Source organism: Ursus maritimus, unplaced genomic scaffold (genome assembly GCF_017311325.1).
Source record: "Ursus maritimus isolate PB19 unplaced genomic scaffold, ASM1731132v1 scaffold_14, whole genome shotgun sequence".
In the NCBI taxonomy this organism is placed as follows: domain Eukaryota; kingdom Metazoa; phylum Chordata; class Mammalia; order Carnivora; family Ursidae; genus Ursus; species Ursus maritimus.
In genome coordinates, this window is record NW_024423786.1 from 45,963,148 (window position 1) to 45,982,042 (window position 18,895).

General features: G+C 43.0%; 1 protein-coding gene across 3 annotated transcripts; it reads left to right on the forward strand.

The window, feature by feature from the left end:
• The first annotated feature begins 7,676 nt into the window (after positions 1-7,676).
• LOC103677164 (C-type lectin domain family 4 member G) lies at positions 7,677-14,289 on the forward strand. Of its 3 annotated transcripts, XM_008706400.2 has the most exons (7): positions 7,677-8,289; positions 8,629-8,736; positions 9,255-9,308; positions 9,405-9,494; positions 11,408-11,559; positions 12,425-12,528; positions 13,926-14,289. In XM_008706400.2, the coding sequence occupies exons 1-7, from the start codon at positions 8,208-8,210 to the stop codon at positions 14,062-14,064; spliced, it is 729 nt and encodes a 242-aa protein (XP_008704622.1). In that variant the 5' UTR covers positions 7,677-8,207; the 3' UTR covers positions 14,065-14,289. The 3 variants fall into 3 exon arrangements, with proteins under 3 accessions (XP_008704622.1, XP_008704623.1, XP_008704625.1); XM_008706401.2 differs by lacking the exon at positions 9,255-9,308; XM_008706403.2 differs by lacking the exon at positions 8,629-8,736.
• The last annotated feature ends 4,606 nt before the right edge of the window (positions 14,290-18,895 follow it).

Genomic DNA, 18,895 nt, shown 5'->3' on the forward strand with positions numbered 1-18,895 from the left:
TTTATTTCTTTTAAAGAGAAAAGATGACTGCATCCAACCAGAACTGTAAGTGTCTTTATACCAACAATAAGCTGTAAAATATAATTTTTTAATATTGTTATTTATGGAGGAAGGGGTCCACAGAAGCAAACGTGCCTCTGGCCCATTCAAGTTACACTGCATTCCTGCCTTTCCCTCTCTTTGCTAGTTTGGTAATCAAATGATGAGTACTTGAAAGCTCAGTTCACAGACTGCTTTCTGCTTGACCATCACTCTGGAACACACAGCACAAGGAGCACAGAAGAGCTTGTTATGCATTTGCTGGATGACAAAATCGGCAAGGGAGATACTTAGTGTAATGACATGTCTAAGGTGGCACGGGGATTGACTGGCAGTCCTGGGATCCGAATCCATTCTGACAGGTCCCAGTCATGTGTTTTTTCCTGTTCTGCCCATTGAACAGAAGTTTGGCTCTTTCTGTCCTGGCTCTCCAAGCTGATCTGATCTGACCTCTGAAAACTGCTTTGGGATGTCAGTGTTTTAGAATTTCTGGAAGGAGGGTTGAAGCTGTCTCTGGGCTGTGGCAGGGAGCATGTCCTAAGACCAATCTCTCAGCAATGATCAAGAACTCCAGGTCCTCCCAGTTCAGCAGCTTCTATGGAGGTTCATGTGTGGACGTTAAAATAAACAACTCCCCCAACCCCCTCCTGCCACCCGAGGCTCGGGGCAGTGCTGATGGGCTGAGGTAAAACAAATTCTAAGATGCTCACCTGTGAGCCAGGGAAGATTAAGAGGCATATACAATCTCTCTGTCCCTCCAAATGCCTGCATATACTGAAACTCCGCACGATCATACAAATGAATATAAAACTATCAACTTCTGAGTCTCTTTCTTGCCATCAATATCTCCTCTCTAACCATGCCTACTTTCCAGGAAGCTTCACAAGCAGTGGGGTTCCAGACTGTCACCTCTACTTGCCAGGATCTAAGAGACCCTCTCTTGGCTCCCACACATACTTCAATTCTCCTTATCTTGGGACACCTTCTTGATAAAACCTCCTTGGAATCCGGCATCTTTGGTTAATGAATCTTGCCTTGGTTTATGGGGTGACTGACAAAATTGTCTGAGGACAGAGGCTCTGAGGGACTGTGTTGCATCAGAAAGCTTCTTTTTATCTCCCCTTTTGTCAGAGAGAGAAAATTAATCGCCATGGGAGCTACAGCCCTTGAGACTGAAATTATGCCAGGAGATACATTGTCCAACCTTCAGTTCCAGGAAGGTGGGAAGCACTGGGGTGTATAATTAAACTTTTTAAAGAATCTAAAACCATAGTGTCAGATAATTCAGAAGTCTTTATTTGTCCTCTTGTGGGAGAAAGGGGTGTGAGTATCTTTATTTATTTATTTATTTGTTTGTTTGTTTGTTTGTTTATAGCATGGACACAAATGAACATGAACACACACAAAAATAACATTTCTAATTTTAGAGAATCTCTTCTGGGCAAAATAATGAAGCTGTGATGTTGGAAGAATAACCAGGAAATAGCAGGCAAGACTACATACAGGCAGCAATAGCTACAAACTAATCATGGTCAAGGAGACAATTGTTCATCCCAGCTAAAACCATCCATGTGAGGCAGTCTGCCAAAGTGATTGCTTTGTACCCTTCTGGGTGTCGTCTGGTATTTCGGGGACCATGATGGAAGTGAAAAGATGTCAAGTAAAGGAGGAGTTGGAGAAGATGAAGCCCAAGGGGTTGTGGAGGTGGGAGTCAGACGTGACAGTATGCAAGGACTCAGCCATGAAGATCGAGTTCAGCCCAAAGAGAAAGTACTGATCCTCTGGCTTCTCTGAGAATCCCAGGAGTGATTCCTTAGTAATGATTTGGGTTTTTGTTTCCATGAACCTGCCCGTGCCTCATAGGAAAGACCACCAGGTCAAGGAAAGAGACAAAGAGGGTCATATATCCAACAAAGCTATCTTTCAAAAATGAAAGTGAAAGGCATTCTAAGTTGAAAACTGGGAGAATTACAGGAAGACTGGGGAAGATCTGTTTAGTGGAGGGAAGCATCCTGTCCTGAAGAAAGAATGTGGGCAAAGCCCCAGGCAAACCATGACAGAGGGGATCACAGCCCTTTTGAAGAAGCTGCTTATAGGAGATTCCAAATGCCAGTAATGGGGGAATGTGCTGCTCTGTGGATGCATCATTAGCAAAGGGACACCTGGCAATTCTGGAATAAATAAACAAACATTTCTTCATTTGCCATATGCCCCCTGGACCATTTCCAGAGATTTTAAATGGATGCCCATGTATGATTTCACTAGGTTCACCAGCAAACAGATACATGAGAGGTCTATTATGTGTGTGAGGTCTCCCTCTATGTCTGGTATGTTTCAAAACCAGGTTTCATTATTGCTAATTAAAATAAATATGAACTCTAAAATGATGGAAAAATAAAAGGAAGTTAATTAAAATGTAAGCTGTAAAAAACAAATAGCCAGAAAGTAAGTAGATCTAAGTTATTAACTAACGAAACAACATTTAAGACCTGTGGTGTGTAGTAATAGGATTCCTGACATCTCCATGCATCTGGTGGACCGGGCAGAGCAAAGGCCTCCGGATTTTAAAGCTGCTGGGGACATCTCCAAATGGCAGTCTGATAGGGATTTTGGGCTCATGGTGTCCAAAGCAAACTCTTAGCTTTCACCCTAGACCTGTCTTTCTGCTGGTTCCAAAAATGGTTTCATTGATCTAGTTTCTAGTTGTGTGCATTTTTGAAGTTTGCTGTTATTTTTATTTTTTATCTTTTAATTCTATTTAATTTTAATTTAATTAACATATACTGTATTATTAGTTTCAGGGGTAGAATTTGGTGATTCATCAGTTGCATATAACGCCCAGTGCTCATCACATCACATGCCCTCCTTAATGTCCATCACCCAGTTACCCCATCCTCCCACCCACCTCCCCTCCAGCAACCCTCAGTGTTTCCTAGAGTTAAGAGTCTCTTATGGTTTGTCTCCCTCTCTGATTTCGTCTTATTTTAGTTTGCTGTTACTTGTAAATGTTGCTGCTCTGCGGTCAAAGAGTACACGTTACCCAATGATCAATCACAGCCTGTAACTCAGAAAAAGAATGGGTGGGCTCTGGCGCTGCCCCAGCCAATAGCACCCCCCCTCCCCCACTTCCTGGAATCCCCAGCGGCTGGACAAATTGAGAGCACAGTGCCTGGCTGGACTTGCCAACACTATTGCCGGAACATACTCCCATAAACTCTTAGCAAGAGAAGCCAGTAACTCAAGAGAGAAGGGGTGGGAAGAGGAAGAGAGAGAGTTTGTTTCGGCTACCGACAGCTGGGGTGGGTGGCAGGCTCAAGCCTTAATTACAGACCTCTCTGTCTACAAGAGGGACACCTAGAGTTTTATTAAGAGGTTGGGGGGAGGGGTGGTGCTGCAAGACGGCAGGCAGAAAGCACGTGATCAGGGGCGCGTCATTATGTGTTCAGCCTGGGATCAAGGGCTGTGAATGGGGCGTGGGGGCTGTGGTCCCCTCAGTGTTCCATTGCTAGCAGGGCTTTTCTGGTCTGGCAGTTGGAATGTTCCGGTCATTGCAAAACACCTTTATCAATGCCTCCAGAAAGTGCATAAGAAATAAGCACAATGGGATGTAGTGTAAGAGTTAAGCGGTCTTGGGGCCCCTGGGTGGCTCACTTGGTTAAGCGGCTGCCTTGGGCTCAGGTCCTGATCCCTGGGTCCTAGGATTGAGCCTGGCATCAGGCTACCTGCTCAGCAGGGAGACTGCTTCTCCCTCTGCTCCTCCTCCGCGCCTCCCCCACTCTCTCTCTTGCTCACTCCCTCTCTCTCAAATAAATACATTAAATCTAAAAAAAAAAAAAAAGAGTTAAGCGGTCTTGTTTGTTTCAGTTTTAACTGTTGGGGTCTATGGTTGAGCCACAGGGCTCACTAACAGTAGAAAGGTATGGGTGATTTGTAATCTGTTGAATGTTTCTTGGGCCACATATATGATGACTTTTTATAAATATTTGATTAATATTAATATAATTAAATTAATATAAAATTTAAAATACACTTATAAATACTTTATAAATATAAAATAAATGAGTATTTATAAATAGTTACATAAATTTATATGAATTATACAATTTGTATTTAGAGAAAGGGGGTAATTGGGTGTATGGGCTTTGGATGGGTTGACATGCATAGGAATGACATGCTCCTGGGTGAACCATCACTCTCTCTAGAAACTGGCTAGTCTCTCCAGGATCAGCAAGGCCCTAGGTGTCAACACAACAGAAAAGTAGAAGGCATGGCTAATACAAAATACCAATGTGAATTCAGTAACTGCCAACTGTTTACATAAGGTGATGTGTATCAACTGCAGTTTTAATTCCATATAAATAGAGCTAACAATTTATATCTTCATAGCCAATCACAGACTACATGCAGGCATTCTGGACCTTTTCTTTGTTCAGTGATAAATAGCTCATTCTGTATGTATGAATTGGCGTGCTCTTTGGGTTTTAATTTTTATTTTTCCAACACTTTCGAGTTGTCCAACGGTGAGTCCAGGATTTCGAAGTTTCTGTCCTTACCTTTAACCCCCCTTGAGTAATTTCTCTCTAGGACAGTGGAAACAAAATGTATGGGAATTATCTAGAAGGCACTATCACCCAATATCAGACATAAAAATGTTCTGAATTCCTCATTACATAGGAACCCACTGTGTTGTGTAAAATTAAGATGACATTATGGTTATGTTGCCCTCTAAAATAAGTCTGCAGAAAATGCCAATTGATAGATGCATGTCAAGTAGGCCATGCAAATTGGAAAAATCTCACTGGGTATTACACGCAAATAATGAAACATGGAACGCTACATCAAAACCTAAGGCTATACTGTATGGTAACTAACATAACATAATAAAAAATTATTTAAAAAAGGAAAAATTCATCTTTTTTTTTTTTACATTTGATCCCCAAAAGCAAGGGAACTATAAATGTCCCTTATTCCATTAGCAGTTATATAGCAGTTTAACTGTGCAAAGTATTTTCATATTCCTTTTCACAACATTTTTTACCTTTATTGAGAAATATAATGCATATACACAAAATGTATGAACAAACATATACAATCAATGGATGGTTATGTAATCAATGTTCACACATGCAACCCAACTGCGGTAAAAGACTCTTGCCAGACCCAGAAGCCCCACATACTCGTCTCTCATCACAGGGGTTAATTATCCAGACTTAACAGTATCCTAAATTTCCAATAATCATTTATCAATTTTCTTTACAATTTTTTACCCATGTGTATCTATATATACACCCCTAAACAATATAGTTAGTTTTACCATTACAAAAATCAACTCAATTGATGTGTAGTTTACATAAAATGACCTCATTTTAAGTTATAAATTTTGATGAATTTGGCATGGAAACGCCACCACAATCAAGATACAGAACATTTCCATGAGTCCCCCAAAGTTCCCAGTCAATCCCCCCATCCTCAGCCCCAAACAACTATGTTCTGCTTTCTCTCACTATATTAGCTCCGTATAGGGAAGATCCTGTAGTTAGCTAGTCCTTTTGGTCTGGCTTCATTCACTTAATGTGGCTTTGAGAACTACCCATGTCGTTGCAGGAATCACGAATGCATTTCTTTTACATCCCTCAGTTGTATTCCATTGCATAGATATTACAATTTGTTTATCCATTCACAAATTGATGGACATTTTAGTTATTTCAGCTTTGAGGCTATTAAATATAAAACCACTATGAATATTAGTGTTTCACATTTTTTAAAAGATTTTATTTATTTATTTGACAGAGAGAGACAGCCATTGAGAGAGGGAACACAAGCAGGGGGAGTGGGAGAGGAAGAACCAGGCTCCTAGCAAAGGAGCCTGTTGTGGGGCTCGATCCCAGGACCCTGGGGTCACGCTCTGAGCCGAAGGCAGACGCCTAATGACTGAGCCACCCAGGCACCCCAGTGTTTCACATTTTTAAACTTTTTCTCCACAACTTTTAAATTGAAAAAATTTAGATCTACAGAAAGGTTGCAAGAATAGTCCAATGAACGTGTGTGACCTTCATCTAGTTTCACCATTTACTAACTCTGTGCTAGATTTGCTTTATTGAACTATTATCTATCATCTATCTACCTATCATCTACCTACCTATCTACTTATCTTTCACACACTCTTCATTGTTCATCCATTTGAGAGTAGGTTGCACAAATTGTTTTTGAATACTTGCTTTTGCTTATGGAGAGATAGTTTTTGTAATCTTGTGTGTGTGTGTGTGTGTGTGTGTGTGTGTGTGTGTGTGTGTTTTCTCTCACCAGAATAAAATATGAAAGACTCATCCAAGCTCTTGTATACAGCTCTTGTTGGCTTATCTTCATTGATGTATGTTTTCTATTTTTCTATCATATGGATATACCATGGTTGTATTCTTCTATTCTACTCAGATGGGCATTGGATTATTCTCAATTTTGGCAATTACAAAAAAATTGTGATGAAATAAGCATGCAAATAAGCATGTGCAAATAAGCATGCAACTGTGTTGGACATACACTTACAAATGCAACCCCAAGGGTATGTGTGTTCTCAGCTTTGTCATTTATGCTGAACAGATCTCCAGAATTTTTGCACCAATTTACACTCACTCCAGCAGCGTAAGAATGTTCCAGTTGCTCCATATCTTGACCAACACTTAGTGACGGATTTAAAAATGTGCCCCAATCTGATATCCATGTAATAATATCTCCTTGTTCACTTAGGTTGCATCTTTCCAATTGCTAATAAGCATGAGCACTTTTTCCTATTTAAAAAATTATCAGGATTTCCTAGACGCATGAGGAAACACTATATATATTACTATGGTCATAATTGTGTAAAATAAGTATGCATGTGACTAAGGATTGCAATGCAATATGCAAAATAGGTGGTATATTAGTTTCCTGGGGCTTTTATAACAAAGTGCAGCACACTGAGTGGCTTAAGCCACAGAAATTCGTTGTCTCACAGTTTGGGAAGATAGAAGTCCCAGATCAAGGTGTCATAAGTTGGTTCTTTCTGATGGGTGTGAGGAAAGGGTCTGTCACCAGCCTCTCTCCTGACTTCTGTAGCATGCTGGCAATCTTTGGTGTTTCTTGACTTGTAGAAGCCTACCTCAACTTCTGCCTTTATCTTCACATGATATTTTCCTTGTGTGCAAGTTCCTTTTTTTTTTTTTTTTTTGGTAAGGACACTAGTCATATTGGATGAGGGGCCCACTCTACTCCAGTATGATTTGATCTTAACTGATTACATCTGCAACAACCCTCTTACCAAATACAGTCACATTCTGAGGTCCTGAAGATTAGGGCTTTCACACATAAATTTGTGGAGGATAAGGGTTACAACTCAACTCATAACAGATGGCTAGTAATTTTTCTTTCTTTTCTTTCAAGCGCATAGTATTGAGGTTGGCAACACAGCAGAGAATAATGGGGAAGATGGCTTGGTGTCAGAAGGGATTGATTTACATCCTAGCTGTGCTTTTTATTAGCCTTGTGTTTTCACCACACCAAGCATTTCATCTATTCTGTGTTGAACAGTGCTATTTTGGACAGTTTTTTTGTGAAAAGGAAAATAGATAGCGTGTGTAAAGTGCATTTCATTGCGTTTGACAGAAGGCAGTCAATAAATGCTAGCTCTTTCTTCCTTATATTCAAAATTTTAAAACTTTAAAACAGTAAATAGGTAATTAACTAGCTAGAGTAATGCACGCATGAATGATGGTGCTGGGAAGTGCAACTGGCCTCAGTAGCCAAGAAAAGAATCACGTAAATGATTTCCTAAGGTCAAATGTCCAAAACTGGGCAAACCTGAGGTAACTGTTCACAGAAAGCTGTTAGAAGCAGAGAGTGGCAATGGTGTGAGTACTGGGATTTGGATTTGGTTCTGTATTGTTTTGTGTTTTAACCACCTTGGGCAGAGGAAAGCTTGGTGCCCACTGTCTTTGCCCCAGGTGCCCAGGTCCCTTCCCCCATTGGATTACTTGATCATCAGCCATATAGAGTTGTTGGGGCCCCACGCTGAGCCAGGAAGGAAGACAAGTGTAGGAGGGTTGGGGAGGAGGGTGTTTCCTTCCAAGAGCTGGTTAGATCACCCAGAAAACCCTGCAGGGCAGGGGCATTTCAGACCTGAGTGAACTGCAGCCATGGCCGAAGCCAGGCAGTCCTCAAACCCTAATGAGATTACAGCATTGAGAGCCAAACTCCCCCCGCAGCAGGGGAACACTGGTGAGTCAAGGAGCTGGGACCAGGGGTCCTTTACTTCAGCAAAAGCTGGGTGCCAGGTTGCCCTGATTCCCTCACAGGTTGGAGGAAGGGAATATCTAAGGTTTGAGTCTTCCTGAAGCCCTTCCTCATCCCACTGTCCTTCACCCCCATGACTTCTTATCCTAGAAGGATGGGCTTCTTTTTCCAGCTTTTTCTGGGTCCTCCCTATCAGGTGGGTCCAGTAGTGAACCCAGAATACCCCAGGGGATATGGTGGTTTCCTGCAGACTGTCTGAGGCATCTCAGGGGGCAAGAGAGTGTACGTCCTTGGGGAGAGGGAGGCTGACCAGGTTTCCTCCAGGGCGATGGGGACAGACATCCCAGGACAAGACCTGGAAGTATCTCTGCCTTGTTGTGTCTCTGATCCTGCTTCTCATGGTCATTATTTTCAGTGTGGCCCTGTCTGAAGGTAAGGCATATGGGTTGGTGGGGACAGGGTGACCACAGGGAAACAAGCACACTGACTCCCAACCTGCAAAGGCAGGTCTGCAGGGCTGGTGCAGGGGTGGGTGGTCTGTGTCACTAGGGGGATCATAATGATAACAGAATGGAGCTCACCTGCCCATCAGTCTCAGAGGCTTTTGGGGTCCTGCATGGGCTGAAGTCAGTCTGAGTCATTGGTGAGTGTCTCCCCAGATCTCATCCCTGACCTGGACTAGAACTCCAGGCTCCCTGCTAACTACTGTAGAGAACTGGCTCAACAGACACCCCTGAATAAAAGTTCTGCCTCACTGACTGCCTTAGACAAGGGCCTTTACTGCTCAGGGCCTCAATGTCTTCATCTGAAAAATGGGTGGGGCATTTCGGAGCCCCAGAATGCCTTGCCCTGGGAATGGGGGAAAGCCTTGGCCACTTGGGGTTTGAGGAACAGGGAGAGATCCCAGGGAGGTTTTGGGGTCCAGAGCACCTCCTCGCGCCTCTCCCCAGTCTTGAAGAGGACACAGCAGGTGCAGAAGGAAGTCTTTCAACTGAATGAAAAAGGTGAGTGAGGTTTGACATGGTTGGCCTCCAGCCCCTCAACCACATCTCCTCTCTCTGCCAAGACCTTCACCAGCCCTTTCTCTTTGGGTCCCGCAGTGACACAGGGACTGGGGGATGCCGGGCACGACCGGGACTTCATCCGGGGTGAAGTGTTCCAGCAAATAAAGGCTGTACTGGCAGGCAATGGTAAGGAGAGGAGGTGGAGAGGGGAGAGGCTGTGCTGCCTTCAGCACCTGTAACGGTGGGGTTTCCCACAGCACTGGCTCTCAGAGGTCACCTTGATACCAGTGGCTTCTCAGATCTTTTTAGAAAGTTCAGGTGATATGATCAGATCATATTTGTAGTGGAGGCTCCCAGGAAAGCAAGAACTTTGAGACAGCCAGACCTGGTCTGGGCTTGTGGTTGTATATGACCTTGGGCAACCCATTTAAGCCATTCCAAGCCTCAGTTTCTTCAGCTGTAAAATAGGGATAATTAACAGTATTTTCTTCAAGACAGACGGTCAGGATCCAGAGCCTCTACTTTTCATACCACATTGGTGTGTTATCAAATGTGGTCGGTCCGTAGCGGCATATTAGAAGTACCTGGAGAATTTGCCACAGTGTAGATTCCTGGTTTCCAAACAATCCTCTGGATTGGATGCTACTGGAGGGGGTGCTCTTGGTGCCACATGTTTTTTATATAACTTTTGCATGAGTGGATGACATTCACTATATGTACAATCAATTCTCATTATTCATGTAGTTATGTTTTATAAAGTCCCTGCAAATGATGAATTGGTGAATATTGAATCATTGCTCCTAGGGGAAATAACAGTGTTAGGTTTATTTAAGCCTCTGGTCATAATGTTTTGTCAACTGATCAATACAACCCCATTTTCATGTGTTTCTGTTTCAATATATTTAATAGATATTGTTTCATTAACATTGAACTCATGGCCAACAGCACTTGAACTCATGCCTGAATGAAGCTTATCTAATACACATGCATTTTCTCTGTAAGGCATATTGCAGGCTTCCTGCTCATTTGGGAATACTGACAGCACTTCTGCATTATACTTGAGGGCCTTTTTATTTTTCATTTTATTTTATTTTTAAAGATTTTATTTATTAATTTGAGAGGGAGAGAGAGCATGAGCAGGGGAGGGGCAGAAGCACAAGCAGACTCCCCACTTAGCATGGAGTACAACTCAGGGCTCGATCCCAGGACCCTGAGATCATGACTTGAACCGAAGTCAGGCACTTAACCGACTGAGCCACCCACACGCCCCAAGGACCTTTTTAAACAGCAAAATCACCAACAGAAAGCACAAAAATGTGAAAAGTGTAGCATAAAATGGCCTGTGGAAAGGATGGTTGTTTACAGTCTGAGAGGTGAAGCAAGAAAGCAGAGCCTTGCCTGATTTTCCTTCAGACTCAAGCTTTTTGCTGCTCTATGCGTGTCTGTGAGTGACCAGGAAAACTTCATAAGTATTGATTTTGGGGTTACCAATACATTTTCATAAGTAGGTGAATTTGCAAATATAGAATCTGCAAATAACAAGGATTAATTGTGTGTGCCTTTGTGTCTATTCACTAACTGGAGATAGATGAACGCAGCGAGAATCCTCTCTCTCACTTCTGAGCCCTCACTGCCAAGTTCCCACTTAATCCTCAGGAACCACTGTAATTGTTTTATGTAGTTATATACGTTTTCCTTCAGAGCACAGTTTCTTAAACTGAGTGCTACTGATATTTGGGGCTGAATAATTCTTTGCACTGGGGACTGTCCTGTGCATTGTACAGTTTCTGCTCTAGAGTTTCTTCAAGCAAATAAGGATGTCAAACATATGTCCCTGTATTTTATACAAAAGTAGGATATTAATTCCACAGTGTTGAGTCCCTTTTCCCCACCTCATAGGATATCTATAGCATTTTATATTTCCTTCTGATACAGTTCAATAATGGGAAGCACCAACTTACCAGGTAGTGAGTTTCCAACTGTTGGGTATGTTCAAGAGAAGGCTGTTGGGAATGTGACCAGGGGGTGATGGGTGACACAGCGCTTCAGTGGATGGAAAACTGGACATGCCAATTTTGCTAATGGCTCCATTCCCACAGAATCCTCTTGTGAGCCTTGCCCCCTGGACTGGAAGGTCTTTCAGGGCTCCTGCTACTTCTTTTCCCTGGACAACCTCACCTGGACCCAAGCTAATGATTCTTGTGTCCAGAAGAAAGGTCACCTGGTTATCATCAACTGCAGAACAGAACAGGTGGGATAGGGAAAGGCGGAATCTCAGCAGGGTGGGGAGGGATTATAAAAGAATTTGGGGGTTCATATTTCTGTCCCCTTTGGGATCTAGCATAATACTTCTAGTATGGTCTTCAAGACCTTCCTTTCTTGCTGCAACTGAACCTCACTGCTAAGACATGCAGGGAATGGATTCTCTGCACTGTGGTCCTGCCTCCAAGCTCTGATTCATGTAGGTCTCTCTGCTTGGAGTACTCTTACTCTTGCTATCTGTGTGGAGAATTCTTACTCACCTGCCAAAACCCCAATACAAGCATCCTTTCTCCATATTATCTCATGACACCATCAGAGACTTTCATCATAGAACTTCACACTGCACCAGGCTTGCCTGCTTGTCTGGGGCAGGATCTAAATAATCTCAGGAACAAGGCTTGGCTCAAAGCAGGGCATCAAGAATGTCCTTAGATCTGGGTTTCCAGCCAGAGATATTCCTATAGCCTACAGATCAAACCCCTTGCTCTGACATGCATTGACCTTAAAAAATATTCGCAGCCAATATTTGTCCGGTACTTCTTTCTAGGAACACATACCTCACACAATTGATTCTTCCCATCTTGAGAATCTGGTAAAAGGTGGAGACTCCATTCTTTCCTTTGTATGGATGGGGAGACCAAAGGGTGGGTAACTTGTCTGAGGCCATACAACATGCACATAGTAGGTCTGGAGTTTGCATCAGGATATAAAGTGCTGTGCATGGCTGTCTCTGTCTGCCAGCCCACCTGAGAGCTCCTCTGTACCTTAGCCCTCTTACGACCCTCAGACATTCCAAACTCTGTCCTTTCAGCTTTAATGGAATTTTACCTCTCAGTATGCCTTCTCCCTTCTAGGACTTCCTGACATCAACTGTGCAGGTGACATCCTGGATAGGCCTCTTCAAAGAGGGCCAGAAAGGCCACCACAGGTGGATGGATGCCTCAACACCCACCTACATGTGAGTCTCCATGTCTGCCATGCAGGTGCCCCTAATCACCCACGATATTCCCCTCCTAAGAGATTGGCAGGGCTTTTGACGGGTGAGTCTACGACCACTCACTATTTACCTGCAACAACTCCCAAACAACATACCACATTTTCTACCATACCAGCTATTGCTATTTTGTTACTCGGGAAGGGTATTCCCATTTAAATGCTTGAGAAACAATGGATTCAATGCCAAACTGGTTCTTTGTTGTAGGACTTCTAAGAGCCTTAATGTGCTAATATGCAGATTGGGCCTATTAAGGAGTATAATAATGTAGCACTTGCTAACTATATGAGTTTCTTGTGGCCTCTAACAAAGCTGTAACAAACTGTGTGGCTTAAAACAACAGAAATTTATTCTTTCACAGTTCTAGAGGCCAGCAATCCCAAACCGACATGTCAGCAGGGCTACAACTCCCTCCAAAGGCTGTAGGGGAGGATCTTTTCCTGCCTCTCCCAGCTTCTGGTGGCTCCAGGTATTCCTTGGCTCACGGGCTCATCACTCCAATCTCTGCCTCTGTGGTCACACAGCTTTCTCTTTCCCCTGTGTCCTCTCTCCTCTGTCCCTTACAAGGACACTTGTCATTGGAGTTAAGGCTCACTCAGTTAATCCAGGATGATCTTACCTCAATATCCTTCACTAATTTCATTTGCAAAGACCCTTTTCCCAAATAATTTCATGTTCACAGATACCTGGGGTGAGGGTGTGGGAACATCTTTTTAGTGGAGACAACATTGAATCCCCCATGCCTTCCTGCAGCTACCTGCCTCCTCACACTCTTTGTTATTGTTTGGTTGTTTCCATCTGCCAGCATCACCTTTCCCTGTCTGGCAAACTGCTCTAGATGGGTCCGGGCTTAGGGCAGAATTCACCTCCTTGGTAAACTCATCTGCTGTCTGAGCATCAATCAACACATCCTCAGAACATGCTCCCAGTTTGCAAAAGAAGAAAACAGAGGTTCAGACATTAAGACTTTTACCCTGGTCACATAGATATCAGGTGGCAGGCCTAGAATTTGGACAGGGTAAAATCTGGCTTCAGGGTAAATGGACCTCAGAGAAGGGGAGAGGGTCAGTGGGATGAGGCAGTCAGAGACAGTGGTCCCAGAACATGGAGATCCTCAGCTTCCCTAAAGACTGTTGCCTGTTGTCACTCCCATTTGAGCTCAGTCTCTCCACTCAGAAAAAAAAAAAAAAAAAGAAATGGGAAGGGGTTGACCAGATGACTACTATAAGATGAGCTCAATAAATGACTCCCATTGGAGGCCTCAAGACCTTCAGGGCCAGACACTCACTCATAGAGAACAGGGTTGGGGGGCTCAGGCACTGGCTCATTTACTCAGGGATTTTGTGGCCATCTCTTTACAGCAACTGGGACTCCGAGGAGCTACATGATAATGTAACTGTCCCAGCCTGCATGGTGATGCACAGCTATGGACACTGGAGTGACTTCTCCTGTGAATTAGGCAGATTTGCTTTCATTTGTGAGAGGCGGCAGAACTGCTGACCCAAGACCATATACCCCACTCCCTGGGATGATGTAGAACCCTTGTTATACAGCCTCAGGCCCCATCCTTGCCTTTTCTGGATTCTGAGTTCACAGAGGCAACAATAAAGGATCTTTCTCCAAAGTCTTGTGTCCCTTTCTTGGCGTTAGGCTTGCTCACCCTTTATTTCCTTTCCTGATTTCTGCTGAGTGGCAGAAATGCCCCAGAAGCAGTCCTCGGCCCATCCCTGCAGGAGGATTATAATTCTTAACGCGCATTAAAGCCAGGCTCATCCAGGATCTTGCTTGGGCCAATGATGTGTGATGGGAATTGACATGTGCCACTAGTAAGCAGGAATCTTAAGAGCCTTATGTGGTTCTGCCATCTTTATTTTGCTCTTGCCACAAAACCAGCTCTCCCCAGAGAGGGCAGCTCCTTCAGACTTGGTCCTGCAATGAAGATCCCCTCAAGCAGAGTCTGCTGATCCACAGTGACCAAAAGCATGGCCAAGACATGAAGCTCTCTGGTTGTCAGCCACTAAGATTTTGAGGTCAGCAGTTGTCACTGCCCACACTAAACCTAAGCTGACCAATACAGGGGACCAAGTTCCATTTCCTAAAATCCCTGTATCTATGGCTTTGTTCTGACCTAAAAAGCCCAACACTTGTGGATACAGGGCAATTGGGCCCCTCACATTTCAGCATCACCATTAACTTGGGCAGCCTCTCTGGTTTCCCCTTCAGCATCTCCTGCTGGTCCAGTCTCCTCTCTGGTAAGGAGTGAGATGGTTCTAAATCTCAAAAGCCCCTTCACAGTCTGCCACTTCACCTCCTCATGCCCCTCATACCTCCATACATTTGCCCCTACAGTTTTTTTTTTTTTTTTTTTGCCTGGGATGCTCCATTGGCCTGGCTTCCCTTGGGACATCTATTCCTTCATTAGGCCCAAATCAACTGATATCTTCTGTACATTCTACTCAGAGTCTGACCCCTTTTTTCCTCTTAGAGACCTTTATTAAATTTAATGATCTATATTGTACAGATGCAGTGGATCTCTATCTCATATAAAAAGTGTCTGACCCCCTTCTGTTAATTCCAAAAAGCTATGTGAGTTTCTGCCACAATTGCAAGCCTGAATTCTTGAGACCAAGACTGATGAGAAGGTGCAGACATCAGGTATAAGAATTAGGCACAGCCATTCCCTGGTCCTGGCCACGCTACTTACCTATGCATGTGTCACTCATGGCTAGATAGTCATGTCACAACAAATTAAGTTCTGTCGTAAGAATTGTTCTCCGACAAATGCCATTTTGAATTAGGTAAAATAGCAGTTTGATCTAGTTCCCACTATCTCTCTCTTTAGAATCTGAAACTGTATGGGAATGAGATGCATGCCTGTATCCCTGCTGCAGAGAAGAGAAACAGAAAATGTGATTCTCTTCCAGATCCATGGAGATGAGTTGTCAGAAACTAGGAGTGGTCTCTTGCTCTTTGTTCTGAAAGTTTAGCTGAAGTTCAGGTATTGGAAAAAAATGTAGGTTGACCAGATGTCTCATGATGGTTTGATGAAGTGAATCAAACCATGTGCTTTCTCAGGATGCATTTTGCAATCGACGTATTCAGTAAAATCTCATGAGTACTTATAACATGGCAGACACAGTGATTAAAAACAGGATAGACACTCATGTCACCAGGATGCCTTCCTGAGGCTTTGTAGTTTAAGGCAGAGGGGGAGCTGATAGAACAGGCATACAGAGCAAGATGAAGTCACTCATGTCAAGCAGTAACATATGTCAAACACTGACATAGCAGCCCAGGCCATTGCTGTGCAGAATGGATATTGCTGAAACCAGCAGATGACTTCCAAAACTGGTAACCAGCTGAACCAAAGGAGGTGTGCAAAGATCCAAGACTGATAAAACTCCTTTTAAAAAGAAAGAATTTTGCAGGAAACTGTCAGGCTTTCCAAACGCTGCCCCTTTCACATCAACCACATCAAAATGGCATTGCCTGCAAAAGGTTTGCACTATTGATCTCTCAACACAACAGATATCCTCCACTGCTTGAACATAATAAGCAGCACGTGCAGAGAGCTGACCCAGACCAGACCAAGGCCTCCTCCCATCGACGTGCTCACAGAGTGAATTTGCATTCGGTCGTGAACTTTTTTTTTTTATAATGATTTTTTATTTTATTATGTTAGTCACCATACAGTACATCCCCGGTTTTCGATGTAAGGCTCGATGATTCATTAGTTGTGTATAACACCCAGTGCACCATGCAATACGTGCCCTCCTTACTACCCATCACCGGCCTATCCCATTCCTCCACCCCCCTCCCCTCTGAGGCCCTCAGTTTGTTTCTCATAGTCCATAGTCTCTCATGTTTCATTCCCCCCTCTGATTACTTCCCCTTTCTTTATCCCTTTCTTCCCCTACTGATCATCCTAGTTCTTATGTTCCATAGATGAGAGAAATCATATGATAGTTGTCTTTCTCTGCTTGACTTATTTCACTTAGCATTATCTCCTCCAGTGCCGTCCATGTTGTAGCAAATGTTGAGAACCCGTTCTTTCTGATAGCTGAGTAATAGTCCATTGTATATATGGACCACAACTTCTTAATCCAGTCATCTGTTGAAGGGCATCTCGGCTCCTTCCACGATTTAGCTATTGTGGACATTGCTGCTATGAACATTGGGGTGCATATGGCCCTTCTCTTCACTACGTCTGTATCTTTGGGGTAAATACCCAGTAGTGCAATGGCTGGATCATAGGGTAGCTCAATTTTTAACTTTTTAAGGGACCTCCACACTGTTTTCCAGAGTGGCTGTACCACTTTTGTTTTTCTTGCCTTTGGGGATGTGTCATGAAAAAGGTTGCTTTGGCCGATGTCGTAGAGGTTGCTGCCTATGTTCTCCTCTAGGCTTTTGCTGGATTCCTGTCTCACATTGAGGTCTTTCATCCATTTGGAGTTTATTTTTGTGTATGGTGTGAGATAGTGGTCAAGTTTCATTCTTTTGCATGTAGCTGTCCAATTTTCCCAGCACCATTTATTGAAGAGACTGTCTTTTTCCCACCGGATGTTTTTTCCTGCTTTATCAAATATTAGTTGCCCAAAGAGCTGAGGGTCCATTTCTGGGCTCTCTATTCTGTTCCATTGGTCTATGTGTCTGTTTTTGTGCCAGTACCATGCTGTCTTTGTGATCACAGCTTTGTAGTACAGCTCGAAATCCGGCATTGTGATGCCCCCAGCTTTGTTTTTCCTTTTCAACAGTTCCTTGGAGATTCGGGGCCTTTTCTGTTTCCATACAAATTTAAGGACTGTTTGTTCCAGTTCTTTGAAAAATGTCCTTGGTATTTTGATCGGGATAGCATTGAAAGTGTAGATTGCTCTGGGTAGCATGGACATTTTAACTATGTTAATTCTTCCAATCCATGAGCATGGAATATCTTTCCATCTTTTTATGTCTTCCTCAATGTCTTTTAAGAGTGATTTATAGTTTCTAGAATATAGGTCCTTTACGTCTCTGGTTAAGTTAATTCCAAGGTAACGTATGGTTTTTGGTGCTATTGTAAATGGGATGGATTCCCTAATTTCTCTTTCTTCGGTCTCGTTATTCGTGTATAGAAATGCAACTGATTTCTGAGCATTGATTTTGTATCCCGCCACGTTACTGAATTGCTCTATAACTTCTAATAGTTTGGGAGTGGCTTCTTTTGGGTTTTCCATATAGAGTATCATGTCATCTGCGAAGAGAGACATTTTGACTTCTTCTTTGCCGATTTGAATACCTTTGATCCCTTTTTGTTGTCTGATTGCTGTTGCAAGGACTTCTAGTACTATGTTGAATAATAGTGGCGAGAGTGGGCATCCTTGTCGTGTTCCTGATCTTAAGGGAAAGGCTTCCAGCTTTTCTCCATTGAGAATAATATTTGCAGTAGGCTTTTCATAGATGGCTTTTATGAGATTGAGAAATGTACCTTCTATTCCTACACTCTGAAGGGTTTTAATCAGGAAAGGATGCTGTATTTTGTCAAATGCTTTTTCGGCATCGATTGAGAGGATCATATGGTTCCTGAGTCTTTTCTTGTTGATATGATGTATCACGCTGATTGATTTGCGAATATTGAACCACGCTTGCATCCCAGGTATGAATCCCACTTGATCGTGATGGATAATCCTTTTAATGTACTGTTGGATTCTATTAGCAAGTATCTTGTTGAGGATTTTGGCGTCCATATTCATTAGGGAGATCGGTCTGTAATTCTCCTTTTTGAGGGGGTCTTTGCCTGGTTTGGGGATCAAGGTAATATTGGCCTCATAGAATGAGTTTGGTAGCTTTCCTTCTGTTTCTATTTTTTGAAATAGCTTTAGGAGAATAGGTATTATTTCTTCTTTGAATGTTTGGTAGAATTCCCCAGGAAAACCGTCCGGGCCTGGAGTTTTGTTATTTGGAAGGTTGTTTATCACTGACTCAATTTCTTCATAATTAATTGGCCTGTTTAAGAAATCAATTTCTTCCTGTTTCAATCTTGGTAGTTTATAGGTTTCCAGGAAGGATTCCATCTCTTCCAGATTGCTTAGTTTATTGGCATATAGCTGTTGATAAAAATTTCTAATAATCCTTCCAATTTCAATGGTGCTCGTCGTGACCTCTCCTTTTTCATTCATAATTTTAATAATCTGGGTCCTTTCTCTTTTCTTTTGGATAAGTCTTGCCAGTGGTCTGTCAATTTTATTGATTCTCTCCAAGAACCAGCTTCTAGTCCTGTTGATCTGCTCTACTGTACTTCTGGTTTCTGCTTGATTGATTTCAGCTTTAATTTTGGTCAACTGCTTCCTTGTGTGTG

Bases quoted from the DNA above. Each gene is read 5' to 3' on its own strand.
- LOC103677164 (XM_008706400.2), top strand. From the start codon at position 8,208: ATGGCCGAAGCCAGGCAGTCCTCAAACCCTAATGAGATTACAGCATTG. The intron at 8,737-9,254 runs GTAAGGCATATG...GCCTCTCCCCAG, and splicing joins CAGTGTGGCCCTGTCTGAAG to TCTTGAAGAGGACACAGCAG. The intron at 9,309-9,404 runs GTGAGTGAGGTT...TGGGTCCCGCAG, and splicing joins CTTTCAACTGAATGAAAAAG to TGACACAGGGACTGGGGGAT.